The sequence below is a fragment of the Canis lupus genome, chromosome 1 (genome assembly GCF_048164855.1).
Source record: "Canis lupus baileyi chromosome 1, mCanLup2.hap1, whole genome shotgun sequence".
NCBI classification, from domain to species: domain Eukaryota; kingdom Metazoa; phylum Chordata; class Mammalia; order Carnivora; family Canidae; genus Canis; species Canis lupus.
This window is the reverse complement of record NC_132838.1, coordinates 93,531,876-93,554,277: the sequence shown is the minus strand read 5'-3', so window position 1 is coordinate 93,554,277 and position 22,402 is coordinate 93,531,876. Positions and strand designations below refer to the sequence as shown.

Here is a 22,402-nt window from a genome sequence, read left to right as displayed (position 1 = left end):
TCTGACCCAGTTAGCAGTACTATAGAGAAGTGTCAAGGGATTGGCTTAGTTGGAGTTTGTTTTTGAAAACTGGCACTGTTTTAAATAAAAAACCAGGAGGTTTTTTAAGCCAGGAGGTTTCAGTGGAAATAATGTGTGAGTATTAAATATTCATGTACAACTGTCTTTTATTTTCATTCATTCATTAAAATTTGTGTTCATTGAGGCATCATTGACATGTAACACTGTATTAGTTTCAGGTGTGCAGCATAGTGATTCACTGTTTATACTCACTGTGAAATGATCACCACAATAAGCCTTATATCCATCGCTACACATAGTTACACACATTATTCTCCTTGTGATGAGGACTTTTAAGATTTACTCACATAACCGCTTTCAAATAGGCAATATAGTATTATTAACTATAGTCACTTTGCTGTACATCAATGCCCAAGACTTATTTATCTTATACCTGGGAACCATAGGTTCCCCACTGCCCCTGTCCCTGGGACCACTGATCTTTTCTCTGTATCCACATTAATTCATTCTTAACTTCATTGACAGACTTTGGTGTGTACGTGTTATAGGCCCTGGGCTACATGCTGAGGAAGCAGAGCTGCCTCAAACAGGATCTTTGTCTTTAAAAGCAGTAAAATATAAAAGAGGAGGAAGTGGCAGGCATGTAAACATGACAGTTCCTTAAAGGTGCTGAAGCAGATGTGCTATGAGAGATGGTGGGAGAACAAAAAGGAGACTTGGTCACATCTGCCCAGCTGGCAACGGGGAAGGGGTAGCAGGAGAGGAGGTGACCTTTGAATTGAGAGCATGAAGACCGAGAGGTGCTTACCAGGTAGACAAATTACAGTAAGGGTGTGCCCAGCAGAGAGGAGAGCATGAACAAGACAAGGGATAAGTGAAAATTTTCAGCAACTGTATTTGTATTTATTGATTTTTAAGGTGTGCATTTTTCTACATCAGAACCTCTCTGAAATCTCGATACCATGCGCTAGTTACAGTGGTGGCGTGTGTTCTTACCGGCACATAAAATAATACTGTCCCTTAAAATATATGGCATCTTAGCTTCGATGGAAGAAAGTGTCAGTATGCTTTGTTATCAAGTGGTAGTTCTTGGTTGTGCTGTTCCAGCTGTTAATATGTATTTGTTTTAAAGTTAGATGTTAGAACCTTTTTATTGAGAGAGAACCAGGCATTAAATGACAGATGAATAGATGATATTGAATTTAATGGGAATATCTGACATCTGATGTTGCTTTTAATAGCAGTGGCTAGTGGTGATGGAACCTGTGGAGGCAATTCAGGTGTCTTAACATATTGGACCAGGGTATGAACCATCACATTGCCTTTTTCCGAGGTAAAAAAAAAGAAAAAAAAAGACTATGAAAAGCAAATGGCATGTAGCTTGTTGGAATTCATAAAGATACTAAGTTTATGATCATTGCATAAGAATGTACCCACTACTTTTGATGTCAAAATGGAGACCTGATGGTACTGTTATACGTGCGTTGAAAACGGAGAGACTATCTATGATTGGTCTTTCAAGGCACAAGAAAATACATCAGATAGAAGTGGCAGTGGGAGGGGGAGAGGGAAAGGTTCTGGTTTATGTGTCTGAAAAAAAAAATCAGGGAGAAATTTCTTTTGGAGCTAATGATCTTGGCAAGTATCCAAGAAAGAAACTAAGCATCTAGTACCTAAAGTTAAACACATAGGCACCATGAAAATACACTATAATGGAATCCATTTCTGCTCAGTCATTAAATCCCTGTGTGGCCTTGGGCAAGTGAATTACCACTGGGATTTCCCAGAGTGCTGGACTAAACAGCAGGTTCCTGCCAATTAAAAACATTGCAACTCTCTCAGCATTTTTGAGATGTGGTTTCATTGATGAGAGCATGGTGATTGCTCTAAGGTCTGTTTATTCTTCAGCTTTGTGGGCTCTTGGAAGAGAATGTTAAAGATGACAAAGTCATTTTTTGGTTATTTATTTAATTTCTGGAAAAACAAAATAGGAAATTATGTCCCCTGGGGCTAAAGGAGAGTTACTGTGATGATTTTCCACTTATTTTGATACATCAATGAGAAGTACGGGGAATTTGATGAGAAAACTTTAGAGTTTAATTTGTTAAAATCTGACATTATGCTTATTTTTGTTTGAAATGGGAACACCAGTGCACACTGAGGCTTGACCAGGTAGTTTGCAAAAAATGTTTGAAAAAAGCACATCCATGTGAAAAGAATGTCTAGAATGATTCAACCAGTATTATTATTATTTCTTATAAATGAGTCATGGCTGTGTTTGACTTTCTGGCTTATGTTTTTCACTTCTCCATAATGACACAGATTTTGGGGGGTTTCTTTTTTTCTTCCTCCTTTGGGTATGTACCACATTTTACTACATTTGAAGATTGTTACTAATGAGATGATAAATCAGTGTTGAATTTGGTTACCATGCTGCTTTTAGGATGAGTATTTTGTTAATGGCTCTTTCGTCCTGATTTTCTTTTAATTGGGTATATGTCCAATGACAATGTACTGGAATGAAGAGGAGAAATCAGGACTAGAGGGACACAGCCAGACTATATCCCTTTAAACTTTTTGGAAGGCCAGAATTGGAAGGAAGTAAATGAAGTAAGTAAGTGTTCAGCAGTGTCAACTTTCCTTGCTGGCCAATTCAATATATTAGCCATTCTAGAAGAAACTTCTAGATATAAGTAATCCCATCTACTTATCACCTTAACTCTTTAGGTAAGGAGACAATAAAATATGATTCTTAATAGCTAGGTACTTCTGCATAGAAGGAGCAAAATGTAAGCACATTTTGTATGAATGGTGATTATCGAAGTTTTTTTATTGTAGCAATGGCTTTTTCATTGGAAATACAGAAAGCTTTTGGTATCACTAATACTAAAAATGAACAAAAAGGTGATCCAAGGACTATCTTTAAAGAGGAGTCCTAATATAAGTGGGCAAGTGTGTGTATTTACTGATTTCTGATGTAAGGCACATGAAAGCTAACCTGATTCATTTGTTTTTAGGGGCTCTTGGCTTTGGGCCTCAGTGCAAGTCCATTGGAAAAGGCAGCTGCAACAATCTAGTGGTCACCAGCAGTCCCATGATGGTTCAGCGACTGGGACCCAATTCACCTCCAGCAAGCCAGGTCTCTACAGCATGCAACCAGATCAGTCCTAGCTTACAGAGGGCAATGAATGCTGCCAACCTGAATATACCTCCTTCAGATACCAGGTCTCATGTTACTTTTTTTTCCCCCTTCTTATGGTATAATCACACCCCACATGTGTTTTCCCTTCCCTGCTGAACACACACACACAGAACACACACACATACACACACTCAGTCAAGCAACTCTATCAAATTGAGCTTTGTAGGGGAATGTGTATAAAAACCATGTGTCATAATATCTTAATTGGGAAGATGGTTTAATACCTGCTGTTTTACTGTGTGAGTGTAAGTAATGCCCAGTTTGACTTTGGGGCCTTAGTGACTAAAGCCCAGAGTATAAATGTGGCAGTTCCTGGTGAAGCGGTCCTGTCATGGCTAGAGAATTGAGATGTGCCCTGTACATACATCTCTCTTCCCTGCCCGGTTTTCAGTGTATACAATTGTGGTAACCCCAGGATGCTTTCCCATCTGTTTGTCTATTCATCCATCCACCCATCCACTCGAATATTTGTTAAGTAACTACTGTCTTCATAATACAATAATTGAAGTTTAGGGAGATGGTAGAAAATGTAAAGAGAGAGGCCATGAATTTCAAGATTTTATGATATGTCTGGGAAGACACACTTTCATGCACAAATTATGTAACATTTCAACTCAATGTCTGATTAGGTGCTGGAATAAATGGGTCCAATAAATGCTGTATATCATTCCATATGGGAGAGAATTGAATAGGAAGGGGAAATCACCCTTTCAGGCAAATTTTTGTATCTCTCAAGGTTGATATTATAGAGGACATAAAACCAAAATACCATGCAATGTGTAAGGTCTGTTTCCATGTTTGAAATGAATTATTTCATCTTCTGTAAGTAGTCTTCTTGGAGAAGCACAACCCAGAGTTTTTACCTCTAAGTTCTGGCTCTGCTGTAGCTGTGATTTTGCAAAGAAATTGGCCCTCTGTTTCCTCTTCTCAGAGGATGGAAGCTGTGGAGGTGTCTCACAGGTGTGGGGTCCCATTTCTTCTCCCATCCTCCCTCCTTTTGCTCGTGTCTCCTTTGCCCTCTTGTATCTCTGCACTGTCCTCCTAGCCACTACTTGATACTCAGAAATCAGAGTTCCTGGGTCCTTTTTTTTTATGCCAGTTTTTTAGTGAGATGGAAACTTGTTTTTCACCTGAGAATTTTGTGATGGGAAGCTGCTGCTGTCATTTCCCATTGATGATTATGCCTTGAGGGACTCCTTAGACTTGCTGAGTGTTGTGTGTAAAATTAACTGTACTCAGGGGGTAGATGTCATTGGGAAGCCTTCAGCTTCCTGTCTGTGGCAAGTCCAGCCAATGCCTTGAAGGCAGAGAGTTGTAATTAATGGAGAAAGTGACGGGAGGCAGGGTGCGGGCTGCTCCAGCCGTGTACCTTATGCAGCCCCTTTCATGGGCCGGCTGGAGAAGGGTCATTATCTCAGTGTTTTCTGGCATATTTGATTCCTTCGCATAATTTTATATCCTTAAAGGACAGCATCTTAAAGATGCATTGACATGTGTTTTTGACAATGTATTCTGTGAGTCTTTCGATGGAAATAATTCTTTGGCAGGATGAGCAAAGAAGCAGGAGTTGGGAGGTGGGGTGGCTTGGTGAAGTATGGAAATTACTTTCAGCGATCTGGGAAGGTTGCATTTATTTGTGATCCTCAAATTGATTTGTGTGTTCCATCAGACGAATGGAAGGAAAGGAGGCAACATTTCAACCTGAGGGCATTTTTCTGTCTAAAGGTAAAGAGGAGATGGAGAGACAATCAACTTTGTGTGTTGTCCATTGGAGATATGCTAGGGAAAGTGGTGAGGAGAGGGTATGCACTCTTCACATGGAGTGATGGCTGTTGTATAGAAAGCTGTAAAATTTATTATTTTTTCTTGATTATTTATGTAATTATTATTCATTGTAGAAAGTATGGAAAAGCACAAAATAGTGAATGATAGTCATCCTGAACCCTACCACCCGCAGGCAACCAGGCAACCATAGGAGCAATTCTTTTTTTTTTTTCAAAGATTTTATTTATTTATTCATAGAGACAGAGAGAGAGAGAGAGAGAGAGAGAGAGAGGCAGAGACACAGGCAGAGGGAGAAGCAGGTTCCATGCAGAGAGCCTGACGTGGGACTCGATCCCGGGTCTCCAGGATCACGCCCTGGGTTGCAGGTGGCGCTAAACCGCTGTGCCACCGGGGCTACCCAGAGCAATTCTGATACATATCCTTCTCATTAGATGCAAACACATTCAAAATAAACACAGGTTTTCCCTTCTACCACATTGATCTATAATTACCTACATAATGTTATAATCACCATTTTTTAAGTTAATAGAAACACTTTCTTCTGTAGTAAAAATCTTATTCAGCATCATATAATGGCTTTTTTCTGCCCAAGATTCCATTTTATTAAAAAAAATCTATAATTTTTTATCAGTCTGTTACTGGGCATTCAGTTGGTTCCCTTTGTTTCAATATTATAAGTAATGCTTTGTTGGATCAATTCTGTGAATCTTCTGTTGTATATGTCTGGTTATTAGAATAAATCTGGTTATTAGAATAAATTCTTAGAAGTAAAATTTGCTGAGTTAAAGGAGATATGCAATTTTGAGGCTTTTGCTATGTATTTGCAAATTGCACTGTAGCAAAGGTCTACCCATTGATACACTCACCAGTAGTATGACAGTTCCTGTTTTTCTACTAAATTCCAGATATTACTATTTTGATACCTTTTGCCAGTTTAATGTACAAATTGTTATTTTATCTTAATTTGAATTTTCTTAATTATTGATAATATTTTATTTATTCATAGAGACACACAGAGAGAGAGAGAGAGAGAGAGAGAGAGAGAGAGGGGCAGAGACATAGGCAGAGGGAGAAGCAGGGCCCATGCAGGAAGCCTGATGTGGGACTTGATCCAGGGTCTCCAGGATCACACCCCAGGCTGCAGGCAGCGCTAAACTGCTGCGCCACCGGGGCTGCCCATGTATTTCTTCTTTTGACTTCCTTTAACTGTTTGTCTTCTGGAGTGCTCATTTTGGAAAAAGCACTGCTTCTTCATAGGATTCTGTTTAATCCAGTGATGTACAATGTACCCTAATGCTTCATGTTTGCCTTTATTAACTTCCGAACCATTTCTGACTAGCCCCACTTAATGATAAATGCAAACTACACCTTACCTTCTTAGAGATCCAGAAGCCATTCTTAACTTAGGCATTGCCAAAACTCTGTGTAATACAGAAGTCATTGTATATATTTACCCTAAAATGACAGGTACTGATATGATAACCTCATACAGTGGCTTCATGTACCAATGCAGCAACAGAAGGGATTGGACACTACTTGCATGGGTTTTATATATGTTAAGCTTTCCATGATTCTATTTTATGATTGAATATTCATAAACCATCTGCAGGTAATACCTCTGTCGTATAGATGATGGACCCAAGACACACAAAGTCTAAATGCTTTGCCTAGTGTCACTTAGCTTGTCAGTTACAAAGTGCAACCATCAAACTAATAATGTCATTCTGGATCTCAAAAGACACTACATTTTCTTTCCTAAACCAGACATTCATGGAGGTGATTTCTGGTGGTGGAATTTCTTAGGGTCTCCTTTTGGGTTGGAGTATGTCCACAAAGCTCAGAGGAGAGCTGAGAATAGACTCTGGACTCACTGTAAGTTCTAATATTTTACACAGCCATACTATCTTCAGATGCAGTGCTAATTCTGGGGGATTTGCCCATGCACACAGACAAGACCTTACAGATGGACCAGGACTAGTCGTTTCTGTGACATAGATAATATATATTCTCTTAAGGATCAGTTTGAGGAATTCTATGTGATCTGTCAGTTGTATGTCTTTTGAACTTGGCACTGAACCAAGCAATTCTGCTTGGTCATCATGCCCCTTATGGCACCATGACAGTCAATGAGCTCCTGCCTCACCAGCCACCTTAACCTGTTTCACTGATCGTGTCAGAGTTTTTATTGGTTGTATTTTGTTTGAGCTATTTCTCTTTCCTTTCCTATAACTCCAAATTAAACAGTCACTAGAAATAACATCCTTGGGAGCAGATGAACACAGGGAAATGGAGGTTGTCATGTCTGCTGTTTGTCTGTCTCTTTCCCAGAGGCCTGGTGTGTGCAGCAGCAGGGGCTGTAGGAGAAAGTCCTTGGGAACTTTCCGCAGTCACTCAGCAGATTGTCGCAGAAAATGTGGGTTCTAACCACAGCTTGTGTGACTTCAAGCCTATTACACCAGGTCTGTGAATCAGGCAGAGTATAATGGACCACATCTGGGGAATGGTATGGGGAGAACAACAGAGGATCTGTGTGACTCACTAGGTGACTGCTTATCCAAGGCTGCTTCGTTTCTACTTCCAGTGTTTGTTTGTGTGGTGTCAGTGGAGGGCTTCACAGAACCTTAGTTTTTATTTTCTGTAAAATAGAGGTTATTTTAAAAATCTGGTTTACTCATCTCACAGGCTGTATCAAATGTGATGATGTGCATGGAAAATGCTTTGTAAGCTGTAAGTGATGGCTATTTATCATTGTATTGATTATTCCCCTTCTTAATCAACAGTTTTTTGAAAACTTATATATCTTATACTCTGGTGGGTGCCAGAGAGATAAAAACAATTCCTTCTGTTGAAGGGCTTTGGATTTCATTGAGGAACATTATACCCACAGATGCCAATAGTGGGCAACATTTAAGGCACAGTACAGATGGTTTACACCTGCTTTGGAAAGAGGACTCTACTGAGAGCTGGTGTATTTGGGAGAAGTTTCATGGATTAGAACTTTGAAAGATGGAAAGATCTGGGGAATTGCACATGAGGGGGATTGGCAGCTAGGTAAACTTTCATTTGTTGGAAGTTTTGTTCGTATTTGGTGTTTGAGATAGAAGGGGGAAGTTCTCTGTTCATATTATTGCCATCATGAAGAGAGTATAGAATTTGCTTTCTGAAAAATGTATGGTAACCATCTTAGAAAACAGACATTCAAGGAGTTAAGGGATGTCTGTGTGGGGTTACCGTCAGATTTAAATCAAGCCATAGTTAGGTGTAATTGAGGAAAAAAGAAAACCTCTTGACAATAGAACAGATTAACGTGTAGCACTGGAGGCCACCCTCAAACTAAATAATATAATTTCATATGCAAAGTCTACGCAGGTGGGTAGAATACCTTCTGCCTGATATTTACCGCTTAAAAATCTGAAGTGCTCCAGTATGACAGTGACAGTGGCTAAGCCAGTGTACCATTTGAGAATGTTTGCTAAGCCTTTTCAACCTCCGGGTATAAAGCAAAGTCAGTTGTCTTTGCCTCATATATGACACGACTACTGATTTGGCTTGGGTCAGAAAGCAATTCCTGAATCTCCCTGGGGAAGGGACCAAAAGGCCTTTGACATCCAATCACCAGGAGCCTTCAGCTGAGCTCTGCAGGGAGGGCTGCATGCTGCGGGTGTGCTGAGAAAATAATTGAAAGTGTCCATGGGGAATTAAAAACAGATGGTTCAGAAACCACTTTGGGGCTTGCAAAAGGACTTCAGCCCAAATATAAGAATGGGGTGGCAAAAAAAAAAATCTGTGTCAAGGGCAATGGGACGTAAATTCCTGCTGTGTTTGTCATTGGTAAACATTACTTCACTCGGTGGAAGCATCACATCGATAACGGTGTTATCTATCACCTTATACTGTGCCTTTGAGAGTCAAGATGTTTTCTTGCCCATAGCTCACTTGTAGAAAAAAGTGTTCCTGGCTTCCATTTTGTGAGAAGGACAAACAGGAACAGATGGGACGAGAATGCTTCTCTTTTCCCCTCAATTCCTTTGCAACAGGTTGCTGTATAACAGCTGGAAGTAGTAAATGGGTTCATTCTGGGAAGATAGATATTCTTTTAATATTTTGTTTTGGGTTAATTTTTTTTGTCAGAAAAATCTCTGTAGAAAGCCAATGCAAGGTGCATCAGAGTAAACTGGATTTTTCTGATACACACCATGTCTGAGTCAGGAGAGACAGTGAGTGATGGCTAGCTTCATTGTGACAAATTTACATCCAAGGGATGTGGCTTTTCCTTCCAATGATTTTTTTTAAGGCAATGATGTCATAGTAAAGCAAGATAAATTTTAAAGTGGCCAGAATACATTACAAACCATTTTGATTTACAGGTAAATCTTATGACACATGGGACATGGTTTGTAAAGGGAATGAAAAAGAGATGAATCACTGCTAAAGTGAACTCCTGAAAGGGAAAGATCTGTTCTTGGTCTCAAACTGCTCTGATTCAGTAGAGGAATTCATGGAAAACCCCAATCTAGCAGGTGTCATTAAACCCTGTGTGGCCCAAATGCATTATACTAAATACAACTTGATTTCAGGCTGTCATTCCCTTCTCTATCATAGCTCTGTTTTGTATATATTTTTTAATTTTCCGGGGTGATTTGATGTTGCAACTAAGTACTGATTGAGTTACTATCAAAGAAATCTTTAGGATCCCTTATCATCAGTGAAATGAAGTTGTGAAGTTATTATTACTTTTTTCTCAAATGAAGCATAAGTTTACATTTTACTTAATAAATTTTGCTCAAAGGCTGAGGCTCTGTTTAGACTTGTATTCACTGCGATGCATATTTGTAGTATACTGTACACAGCAAGTGCTTACTAAATGCTTGCTTATTTGGTTTGCCATGACAGGCATCAATAATTATTCCCCGGTCTTTTTTTTTTTTTTTCCCCCGGTCTTTAATTCCTCCCCTTTCCTCCCACATTAAAAAAGATATTTAAAAATAAAGCAAGGACCCTTTATTATCATTATAGTATTAAGATTATTTATAACAATAGATCTTTTGTTTTATTATTCCAGTGAGCATTGGCCTCTATTGTCCTTCTTGGTAAAATGTTATTTACCTGGAACTAAAAGCCTTGGGTTTTATCTTAGCCAAAGAATGTGTGTTTAGCCGAGAATGTAATTAGGGGAAATACTTAAGGGATTGTCAATGCAATGTTCTTTTAGCTCTTAAGCAATCCATATCCTGCTAAAATGTTTGTCTTTTTTCTTTTTTTCCCTTCTGGCTGCTGTTCCAGGTCCCTTATTTCTCGTGAGTCTTTGGCGTCCACAACTTTGAGCCTGACGGATAGTCAGTCAGCCTTGAGCGTGAAACAGGAGTGGTCTCATGGCTACAGGGCTCTCCCGTCGCTGTCCTCCAGCCACAGCTCCCAGAACGGCATCGATCTAGGGGACCTCCTTAGCCTTCCTCCTGGGACAGCTGTGTCTAGCAATAGCGTCTCTAACTCGTTGCCGTCCTACCTTTTTGGCATGGAAAATAGCCACTCTCCTTACCCTAGCCCCCGGCACTCATCGGCCAGGTCCCACTCAGCCCGCTCCAAGAAGAGAGCGCTGTCCTTGTCCCCACTGTCCGATGGCATCGGGATAGACTTCAATACCATCATCCGCACCTCGCCCACGTCGTTGGTCGCCTACATCAATGGGTCGAGGGCTTCCCCGGCCAGCATGTCCCCGCAGCCCGAGGTCTATGGGCATTTCCTGGGGGTGCGGGGAAGCTGCATTCCCCAGCCGTGCTCAGTGCCGAGCAGCCAGAAGGGCCTGCGGGTGGCCGGCGGTGGCCTGGCGCTCCCAGCCTACGGAGAGGACAGTGTGCTAGAGTATGAGCGCATGCAGCAGCTGGAGCATGGGACCCTCCAGCCAGGTCTGGTCAACAACATGGTGGTGCAACATGGCCTGCCGAACCCTGATGGCCAGTCGGCCAGCCTGCTGAAGACCGAGCGCCTGGATGATTTCCCGGGCACAGCCCTGGACCTGCCCCCTGCGCCGCCCCCACTGCCTCCTCTGCCGCCGCCCCCACAGGGCCCCCCGCCACCCTACCACTCCCACCCACATCTACACCACCAAGAGCTAGTGCCCCGGGCCCAGCCGCTGGCCCTTCCCCAGGCTGCCCTGGAGGAGGACGGGGAGATGGATGATGTGGGGGGCAAACACTCCTGTCGCTGGATAGACTGCAGTGCCCTGTATGACCAGCAGGAGGAACTTGTGCGGCACATCGAGAAGGTTCACATAGACCAGCGCAAAGGAGAAGACTTCACTTGCTTCTGGGCTGGCTGTCCTCGAAGGTACAAGCCATTCAACGCCCGATATAAACTGCTGATCCACATGAGGGTCCACTCTGGGGAGAAGCCCAACAAGTGCACGGTGAGTCTCCTCCTCATGTTCGCAGGAGTTGGTTGTAGGTGCATGGACTTTTCCCAACTTGGCCGCAAATCAGGGGACATTTTCTTTTAAGGAATTCGGATACATGGGTGTCTAGGTATCCATGAAATGTGACTTCTCTTCAGTCTGAGGACAGGAAAAATTTCTTTAATTATTAGTGGCTGGGGTATCGCTCCACTTCTAGATTCTCTTCTGCGAACGTATGTGATCCATAATGTCAGGGGAGGTCCATCTGCCACACTGTCCAGAAGCTTGGCACATGCCTGCCAGGCACCAACTCAATTGCTGAAATGTGCAGGGCAGAAGAATACTCGCTGCACTACCAGCAAGCTTTAGCTTTTCTCCAAAGCAAATATTCAGTGATTTTTTTTCCTTCCCTCCAATAACTGGGCGAGTATTGGGGTTGGAGGAGGGGTGGTTCTGATATTTGGAAAGGAGCTCACACTTAGCAACTTGGCTAGTAAAAATGTTGCTGCATACACCCACACGCCTGCACACCGCACACTCTCCAGTGTTGTGTGACTAGTTAATGATTTATAGCCGGCATAAAAACACCCAGGGGATACCACGGGAGCAGGATCTCACAGGCTCTCACTGAATTTTAAGGAGAGAAAATTTTGTGGAAAAGTATAAGGAGAATGAACCAAGAAGGGATGGTGCCTTGGGTATTGAAGGAAGTGGGCCTGGTGTCTCTTTCTCCCCTGCCTCCCCTCTTCACAACATCGATTCTGGAACTATCTCTGTTTTTTGGCAAAATTTACTCTTTTTGAATAATATGACTCTTAAATGATTTTGCAATCATTTCACACCTAAAAGAAACCCTCAGGGTTTACAAGCAGGACACCACCCTTGGGATCACAGGGCAGCTTTGCACAATTTCCAACAGCTCACTTAACTCTTGGAAGAAGAAGTGCATGTATTTTATATTAGTTTAGATGGACAGGAATATTTCTTTCAATGTTAAAATCTGAGAACTATAGGTACTCCCTGGATATTGAATATGCTACAGTTCACGGGATGTGTGAAATATATAAATCATTTTTAAAGGGGACTTATTCAGATGGTGGTCCCCCGACCAGAGTCCCTTCTTACTCTATCTAGTATGTCTTGATGATAAAGAATCTGGACCATGTTATGTTTGATTATAGATTAGCCAAGTTGTCTGATTTATGTAAAAGCAAACCAAACAGGTTGATAGCTGTAATGCAAGTATTGGAAGCACTTTTTTACTATCCAATAGGTATTTTTGAAAGAGTTTTCAGAATTTCTGGTGGAACGAAATTGCATTTCTTGCCATTACCTTATGCCCCAACATTGTGATTTTTCTTAAGGAAAACCAGAAGCTGATACACTGTGAGGATGCCAGATTAGATGACTGAAGAGAATAATTACATTTCAGGCGGCAAAACCTTACGCTGTCAGTAGGATTCTACATTAAAAATGCCAGAAAGAGACAAGCAATTGAAGGCAATTCCATTTAGTCTGTTTGGAACACACCGGCCTATTACAGGCAGGAAACACGTTCAGTCTCTGAAGGAAAACAGTCCAACCTTTTAGTTCTGACTAATCCTGGCTGAAAATAGTTTGCTGGATTTGGCTTTACTGAAATAAACATAAAGGCCTGAATTATCCAAAACATATTTTTCGCATTGCAAAATTAATTTTTGTGCAATAGGATTTCCCCATTTTCCCACTGTTCCCAGACTTTTCAGTGGCATATAACTTTATAAAGTTGACTTTTGCTAAAGTACATGATGACTATTAAAAATAGAAATACTGCAGTGAAAGAATAAGCTGAGAGGTGAATATTTGCAGGCCTCTGCATGGCTTTTCATTGTATTATTCAGGATGGGTATGGGAGGTGATTTTTCTCTTCTCTCGTCTGCCTACTTCCCACTTTTGGACGGAACCTATAAAATTCAGATTGCTAGATGTAACATCATATCAGATCTAGACCCACAAAGCATTAAATGACACATGTTGTAGTGCAAATGTATTTATATGAAACAGAGTTTCTTAGGAGCTGACTAATGCTGCAGTTCTAGTCTTGGGACTGTATGTTTTTAGCAGGAAGATACCCATTTTCATGTGAAATCTACATAGTGGGAGTGTTATATCTTCTAAAACTGTTACATTGCCGCATGTCATCTGCTTGATTTGTAGGATTATAGCTAAGTGGTAGCACATAATTTTGCTGTGAAAGCTTAGTAGTCCTCTCAAGTTTTAGTCTACGAAGAGAAGACATTATACTTGACGTGGATGCACATCTGAAAAGACGCATTTTCTGCCTTTTGCAAAACCAATCTTGACACTTTTGGAATCTAGACACAAAGAATTGTTAAAACTGAAATATTTCATTTCCCGCCGTTTTGAAATCTGATGGTAGTTGATTCAAAGCTCAATCTTGTTGCCAAGTAAAATGACCACATTCATCTTTTGGAGACATGAAGTGATCTTTGGGTTTTTGTGGCTGTGTCACATGCTGCAAAGGCTTAGGGCAGCTTAAATTACAGGACCCAGTCCACTTTTGTTTTATGTATGTTTCACTGCTATTAATTTTTTGTGAACCGTTGTTAGAATTAGCCACCATTTTCACTCACTTAGCTTATTGATCCAAGAAAGATGCAATGACCCACTTGTGTTTGGTGACCATGACTACAGGCAGCACAGTGTGCTTCTGGAAGCTATGGTGGAAGAAGTATGTGAAAGGACTGCTCAGTGACAGCCTGCTTACAGTAAAAGACTAGCACTGCCATCCTCCCCGACGCCATATGCCATCTCATGCCAGGAGAGCACATCTTCAGAATCTGTGCCTATAACTTCTCAGCCTCACCCAGGATGCTGGGATTCGGATCACTCAGGATTTTAGGTGTCAGAACTGGGGGAGGATTGCTAATTTATTATTTGGTTAACTTACTGGAAGAAGAGAATGGTTTCTTTTCTCTTTTCCACCCAAACAACTCCACCCTTCTGTACATCTCATTCTTATTCTGTGGAGAGCCAAACCAGCTGCTCTTTCCAGGCCTGGCCCCGCTGACAGAGATATTCCCAGCCAGGGGCAAGGGCCTTGAGAAGTAAAGGCCTCAGCAGGCAGACAGACAGACCTCAGTTAATCAGAAACTGGGAGATATATATATATAACATTAAAAATGCCCACGTCCACTCACTGCTGTCTACTAACTAGAGCAATTTCTAGATGCCGAATCATTCTATTTAGACCTTCCTGAGCTTAGATCAACCCCAAAAGTGACGACTCTCAGAATTAACCAGAACTTTTGAGCATTCCTAGGCATAACCATGGCTGAATTCTATTATATGTTTTTCTGAGATTAAAAGAGTTCAAATACTCAAGTAAGAACAAATCACGGAGCCTCGGATTTTGTTTCTTTCTCAAACCCCTGTTTCACGATGCTAAAAGGACAGCATAAAGTATAATCCCAAATTATTGATATGCACTAGCCATCCCTAACAGTGTCCATAGTGATGGTTCCAATAGAGCGCACACTGAGAATGTTTTTACCGTAGGTCTTTTTTGCCATTAAATTGAAGAGTGTGTAACACCCGGGTAGCATTCCCAGGAAGGTGTGTTCTGAATGAGATCAAGCACACTGTGTCTGCCAGTACTTCTCATGAGAAAGCCTATCTGATGGGAGCAGAGTGAGCAGAGGGAGAGGGGTTTTGTTGCCAGCATCAGAAACATGGATGGCTCGCCTCCGTGCACAATAGAAAGCAGTTGTGTAGGGAGGTTAGGGAGTGTTAATAAGGGGATTAGGGGGAATGTGGGTCGCCACTTAAATTTTGCTTATTTTTCCTGGATGAATTTTATCCAATAGCAAAAAGGAATTTTGCAAGACTTTTACCCACCCACAGATTTTCACGAAAATGTCACTGACCAAAGACAGCTTTGAATTTTGTATGAATTGACTCATTTCTCCACAGGCATTTTGCCTGGCAAAACCCAGAGTATTTGCTTTGGCTAGAAGATTGGGCAGTTTGCTTTTTAAGTAACATTGGATTATGGAATACAAGAAAATAAATACAGAGCTGGGGCCATGTCCCCATTCCTCTTTTATGGCCTGATTTATGGGTTCATGGGCCAGCATTAGCCATGTAAGACATTTCTTGAGGAAAAGTAAATTCATTGTAAACTATGGAAGGAGTTTTTTAAGTCACAACCTTTATTTTACTATTTTGATAAGACTTGGCATTGATGTGGTGACCGCAATTATATGACCAGAAAAGACTTTAGGAAAATATTATCTAAGTGTAACTATTAGTTACCACTTCACAACCTTCAAATTGGCTACAATTAATAAATTCTCATAATGTCAAGGATTGGTGAGGATATAGAGAATAAGGAATGGTTTAACATTGCTGTTGAGAGTAAATTGGTATAACCACTTTGGAAAAAAATTTGGGAATATCTAATAAAGACGAAAATGAGCATATCCCACAAAACCATGTCTCTTTGTCTACGCTAAGGAAACTCTTGTATATAGTAACAGGGTCACTGCAAAAAAATGTTTATTGTACCTCTTTTTCAAAAAAATAAATAAATAAATAATCTAACTTTCCACAGATGAGCTAAATCTGTAAACTTTGGTTTATTTTTAATGAAATAAAGGAGTTTAAAATTAATGACTAGGTATAAATATATTTATAGATGGATAAATAGATACCAATGTGGCTGCATCTCAAAAAACAGTGTTGAATGAAAAAATTAAATGTAAAAAAGGATATATATACACACAGCATAATACAATTTATATACATCTAGACACAGACACACACTAAGCAGGATTATATAGTTGTTACAGATACATAATTACTTGGTTAAACAGTAAACTCCTGTGGGCATGATAATCAATAATCTTTGAATAGTGGATACTTCTAGAGAGGAAAGAAATGCAATGGGTATTTTGCCTTACCTTTTTTCCAAGAGTGAGAAAACTGAAACCAATGTGGCAAAATATTAATTTATTTTCATCTTGGTGGTAGTAATAGAGGTGTCACAGATATCTTAAAATATTTTCTGTGCTGTGCTGCCTCTTTGAAATATTTTATAACTGTAAGTATAGATTCTTACCTAAAATAAAAAAAGAAAATCAATGAGTATAACACTCCACTTCCCTCTCATACAAATCGTCTTTGTGTGTGTGTGTGTGTGTGTGTGTGTGTGTGTGTGTGTATGTGAGAAAGAGAAAGAGAGAGAGAGAGCAAGAGAGAGAGAGAAAACAAAGCCTAGAGAAATTAAGTGATTTTTCTTTGACTAGTAAGTTGTTTGGCTGTTCCTTACTTAGCACCTGCAAGGCAGTGGTTCTCAACCTTGGCTGACCTTGGAATTGCCTGAAAAGCTTTATAAAGGACCCATATGTGAGTCCCACCCTGAGTCTGTGATGTAAATGGTCTGGGGTGCAGCTTCTTGGGCAATTCTAATGTGAAGCTAGGGGTGAGAACCAGCGCTCTAAAGGCTTCCATGTTCTGACATTGAACTCTAAGTAAGTGAAAGCCTACTCTGTCATTTCAGTTAAGGTGTGGGGAGGCAGTGTTTTGTAGTGAGTACATCTTCATTATCTCCAATGTCCTGACAATGATTAGGGTAATTTCGTGTTCCCTTGGAATAAAATTCAGAGACAAGAAATAAGAAGATTAAATAGAGTGACTCTGGTAGTGGCAGAGGCTTTCAATTGAGTGTCCATTTCATATTCTGAGTACTCTTTCTCTACAATCTATTAATTGTCAGTTAAAGGTTGGGATGAGGCTGTGCTGAGCAATATATGTCATTGCCACATCCTTGTCTCCCCGAGTTAAAAGTGGAACTGACAAATCTGTCACATTGTTCCCATTTTTAAAGGTAATGTAGAGTGTTCTGTCTTTCGAATACAATGCAGCCTTTCTGCTTTTAATATAAAATGATCTTCAAAACATTTTTTGCTACCAGGGATATTTCTGAAGAGTTGGTAAATTACCAAAATATTGAATTTTCCCTTTTATCATATCTGCCTGATGTGATTAAATAAATAAAATTAACATTAATATCCTCTTTGTCTCTTGAGGCTGAAACACCACCAGTGAAACATCTGGTAAAGATCAGAGAGAGTGTAGCTTCCAAGTCCAATCCCATGAGGCATCAGTCTGTCAAATAGTTAATGCAAGCTCAATGATTTAAAAAAAAAATCGCAAGATTTTTTTCCCCATGATTTTACGTAAGAAAGAGATACTGGCATATTTATCTGTGTATATACATGTTCAACATACTGTAGACATATATATGTCACCATAAATTATAAACCTCTTAGTATAGGTAAATGCAAAACTGCAGAAATTCTATCAGATGGGGCATCGACCACAGTCAATAAGGCGTCTGTCAAATCAAATTTCACATCCCAAAACACAGTTTAGAAGCCTTCCATTTGGTAGTGGTTTAATTTTACTTCCCTTTAGAAGGCATTTAATCCATTTTACCTGGAGAGCTGGCCTTTTGCGAACTTTGTCCTGAAAATAAATTTGTAGCAGATTTGGGGAAACGTTTCAAAGCAAATCGTGGTTTCTGTTTCTTTGCCCTGCGATTCTAGGATTAATGAAAAGCAATGGATAATGAGAGGAATCCTAAGAGGTTAAGTATTTGGAGGCTTTATCCTCATTCATTAACTACATGATGGTTAATGTTCCTTTTAGTTCATATTTGTTTTGTGGTCTTTCTCTAATTTCATGCCCTGAAATAAGTTTTTAAAATTAGGAAGAATCATGTAAATCTCTGTATGAATGATCTGATAAGGGGAATTTGTTTCAAACCTTTTGAGGTTTGCTCACATACAGATTTTAAGGTGTGTTTTTCTTCTTTTATTCAGACCGCACCAGGATAGAACTAGTTTGGCAATTTATTAGAAATGTCTTTTGTGACCTTTGGACTATTTCTTGATTACCTTTGGTTGTGTTGACATCTTTGAGTCCAGACAGAATCTGAGTATGTGGAGTGAAAAACCAAACACATTTATTTTTCCAAAAAAAGAGGTAGTCTGATTCTCTTTGATCTTTCAGAAGTGTTTTCCTCAAGTTCTGGGTAGAATGATGTGGAAAAGAGATGTTTATTTTTCTTTCTGTGCAGATTTATTAGTTTTTGCTCCAATTACCAAGTCGGGGCTTCTAGACAATCAATAAGACAATGAATGTTACAACCTTAGGCAGCGGATGTGTGGCTGGCAAGTAAAGGACCTGGGTGGGTAGCTGGGTTTCCCATCTGCTCAGATGATGGGCAGCCTCATCCAGCAGGGACATCGGTTGGTTTAATAGGTGTCATCACTCATATAGGAGGGTGGTGTGGATAGAAATTTGGTGAGAAAACGGAATGAGACCTGTGTGTTCTTACTTTACAGCACAGTGTTTCATTTTATTTTCTTGGGCCAGAGATACTGGACTTGAATAGGGAGAATGACTAATCCTTTTGAGGAAGAATTTTGAAGAATTAAAAAAAACCCAGTTAATTGGCAACATTTTTGAGAAATAGATGACCTGGCTCTGGGCAGGCAAAGGCAATGTGTGTGAGTCATTATACCATGCTCCAAACTTGGAGTGATGGTATAATTAATTTATTATTTAAATAGGTACACTTTTGAGACTTTTGAAAGGGGTCCTGTGTTGCTGGAAGATCAGTGTTTACCAGGCTGCTCATGGGAAGACCAAGATATATAGTTTGTCTTCCCCAAATAGTGTATGCACTGATGTGTCCAATCAATGAATGCATGTTCATTCATTTATTTGGTCACTTAGTACAAGCCATGTGCCATGCCATGTCCTGGAAGCTGAGGATTAAGGAAATAAATGAGACATTTCCTTGAGGACCTTACAGTCTTCTAGAGGTGATGTGTAAATAGTTATTTACACAATCGTGAAACAAGGGCTTCAAAAGAAATCTCTGCAGATTATTTTCATGTGAAAACAAGGGAAGAAGCTTCCAACTATGTGTAGAGTCTAGGCAGGCTTCTTGTAGGAGGTGACTGCATCTTGAAAGAAGACAGCAATTCTTGCAGAGTAAAGGAAGAAGGCCAATCAAATGGAGGACCACAATGTGTGCTGACACAGTTGTGTGGAAGAGCCCGAGGAAAGAAATAATTCCCAAGTAATTTGTTGGTCTAACACTAGTTAGTAGGAGAGGCAAGGGAGACTGGAAATCTACTTTGGGCCGATAACAAAGGACCTTTACTGTCAAATAGGGATGATGTTTTTGAAACTTAGAAAGGATCACACACTTAGCTAATACAAGTACAAGTCCAGTTAATATAAAAACAGAATTTTAGGAGGCAGCGTCACTGAGGGAGCAAGTACTATGCTTTCGTGCTTGTGAAATGAAACTATGCCTTCCCCCAAACCATCTCATTGTCTCTTCAAGTTTATAGTTTAATACTTCATCAGAATGTATCTCTTGGCCGCTACCACATGAAACACAAAGTTTTCTCAGGCCAAGTGATCAGCCAGGAAAACATGTTGTAAGTGGAGACAAGCATGAAAGCATTTTCTGTGGTGAACTTTAAAGAAAATTCTCAATCTGCAAGAGACTAGAGACCAATACTATTTGATCATTTGTGTAGAATGATTAAGATGTGGACAGAGGCTGCATACATTATCCTGAGTGTGAGTAGCCTTCCATTAATTAAATATTTCCTTTCTATAATCTGCAAAGAGAGTAGAGTGCTGTTAAACAGAGCTCTGGACGAGTATTCATTATGCTGAGCCTGTCAGCCCTTTCAAGACATTCCCCTCACTGCTAAGATTGACTTTGGAATTGTATTCTGCTCAGACTGAGTTAATGCAGAACAGAAGTTTGAGATGGTCAGAGGAGTACAAATTAAATCAGTTGTCATCAAAATGGCATCCATTCTCAGTGGTGGTGGCTGGAACACTGTAGGGCTGCAGGCCTCTCTTGCGTGGGGAAGGCAGTGGAAAGAGAGGCTCATCTTTTGTTACTTGAGCTTCCTGCTCTAGTAGCACTCACCTCACCTGGGGACTGAGCCTCCCAAGGTTGGGCCATTTGCTTGTGTGACCAGATAGCACAGTGGAGTCAGGTGCCTGGAGGGTTCAAGATGGGACATCTAATTGGTCTTGCTCTCAAAACTTATGAGGCAGTGTCTCAGGCTTCTCTCTCCAGAATAATTTCTTTTCTATGTTTTAGAATGTTTATTTGGAAGCACTTTAATTTTTAAGTTGGGGCATCCCCATCCTCTGATGCGAAATGCAGCTACTTCTAAATTCTTTCTTGTGTCTTCTTCCTTTCTCCTGTTCTCAGTCATAGTTTCTAGAGTGAAAAGATCAAATGGTGCTTTGTTAACCAAGAGAATGGACTTGGGGATGGGAGACCAGTTTTAATGAAGGAAAAATGGGGATTCCTACTTGAAACAAACTTGGAAGGAAATTTGTCCTCCATTGAATTTGTGGTGACTCTACTGTTTTCTCTTCTTCCCTCAGAATTTCCACATTGCCTCAATGCCCCTCGCTTTTCTGCTTATTTTTCTCTCCACCTTTTCAAGTCTTGCTTTAGGGAAAGAACTTCAGCAAAAATAAAATTCATATGTATAAATGGTGAATGCCTAAGAAAAGACTCAGTGAGCTGGCCATCCCAGGGGTAGCTAGATTTTTACTAGGAAGGAAGCAGTAAACCATTCCCTTAAAGGAAAGCTCAGTCAGGGAAATGGGAGAGGGAAGAGACGATAGATAACTATGTTACCAACTCCAAGCTACTAGATTACTTTGATCCATGCTGTAGCCTCAGAGCAATGTGATTTATGGAGTTTGAGTTTCATGATCTGTTCCTTCTACTACAAACTCAGAAAACATGATTCCCCTTTGAGGCCTGCCTACAGCCCTGAGCTCAATGATTAGGTGAACAGATAGTAGACTTCAAATAGGTATACCTACATACTTATCTATTTTCTGTGTGTGTGTGTGTGTGTGTGTGTGTGCATGTGTGTGTGTGTGTGTTTGGATATATCTATGTCCGTATACTTGGAGTTAGGTGATGGATACATGGAGGTTCATTGTTCTGCTGTTACTACTTATATGATGATTTAAAATTCCCATAATAAAAAGCTAAGAATAAATGAAATATTTTTTGAGTTAACTTATAGGAAACAGAAGGGTGTTTGTTTTCTCTAACATCTCAGAAAATGGTGTCAACCATTTTTGGTGCCATGGATAATCTGTGTTCCTCTGATCTGAAAACAAATTAATTTTTTTCATTAATCTTTTAGGGTTCTGAAATCATTCTGCTTGGGAATGAGATGAGAGATAGCTCTTAGGCAATAGCATGACATTTGAAAAGGCAAATGCTAACGAGGAAGCGTGATTATAATATATTAAGATAACCTAACTTCTGTAACAGTCTCAGATCTCAGTGGCTTGGTATCATAAAGGTTTCTTTCTTACTTATGTTCTAATACAGCTTGTGATCATACAGCAACTCAGGATCCTTCAATCTAATGGCTCTGCAGTCTGAGTCCAGGGTGAGAGACAGGATGTTGAGGATTGTGCAGAAAGTTTTAGAAGCCTGGGTCTGAGAGTGACACATTTAACTTTTGCCTGCATCCTGTTGGCCGGAACTCAGTCACATGACCACAGCTAAATGCAAGGGAGGCTGGGAAGTGTGGTCTTTCTATGTGGCGTAAGAAGAAATTGAACACGTATTATGCATCTGCTACAGGGGACCAGAATTGCCCCTCCTGCTCACCCCTGACTTATCTTAGCTCTCCATATCCCCTTGAAAAGAAGATGTATTTCAGTTCTGATCTTTGAGCTTTCCATGAGTTGGCAACCTTGTGTCATCAAAGTGGTTTTGTTAAAGACCATTTCTTTCTTATCAGCGCTGGCTCCTGTAATTTGCTTTTCAACTTAGTAAATCTTTCTCAGCCCAACCATTTTTTTATTTACTCTCCAAGGATTCCATCACCATACAGTCACCACTGCTGGGAAAACTCTTG

General features: G+C 40.3%; 1 protein-coding gene across 30 annotated transcripts in view; it reads left to right on the top strand.

Moving 5' to 3' along the window:
• The window catches only part of GLIS3 (GLIS family zinc finger 3), a 552,705-nt gene that overhangs the window by 241,374 nt on the left and 288,929 nt on the right, over positions 1–22,402 (top strand). For all 30 annotated transcript variants that reach the window (XM_072840247.1, XM_072840236.1, XM_072840221.1 and 27 more), the window contains 2 exons: positions 3,039–3,246; positions 10,292–11,414. In XM_072840247.1, the coding sequence (XP_072696348.1) occupies positions 3,039–3,246; positions 10,292–11,414 (1,331 nt within the window). The remainder of the gene's footprint in view (positions 1–3,038; positions 3,247–10,291; positions 11,415–22,402) is intronic.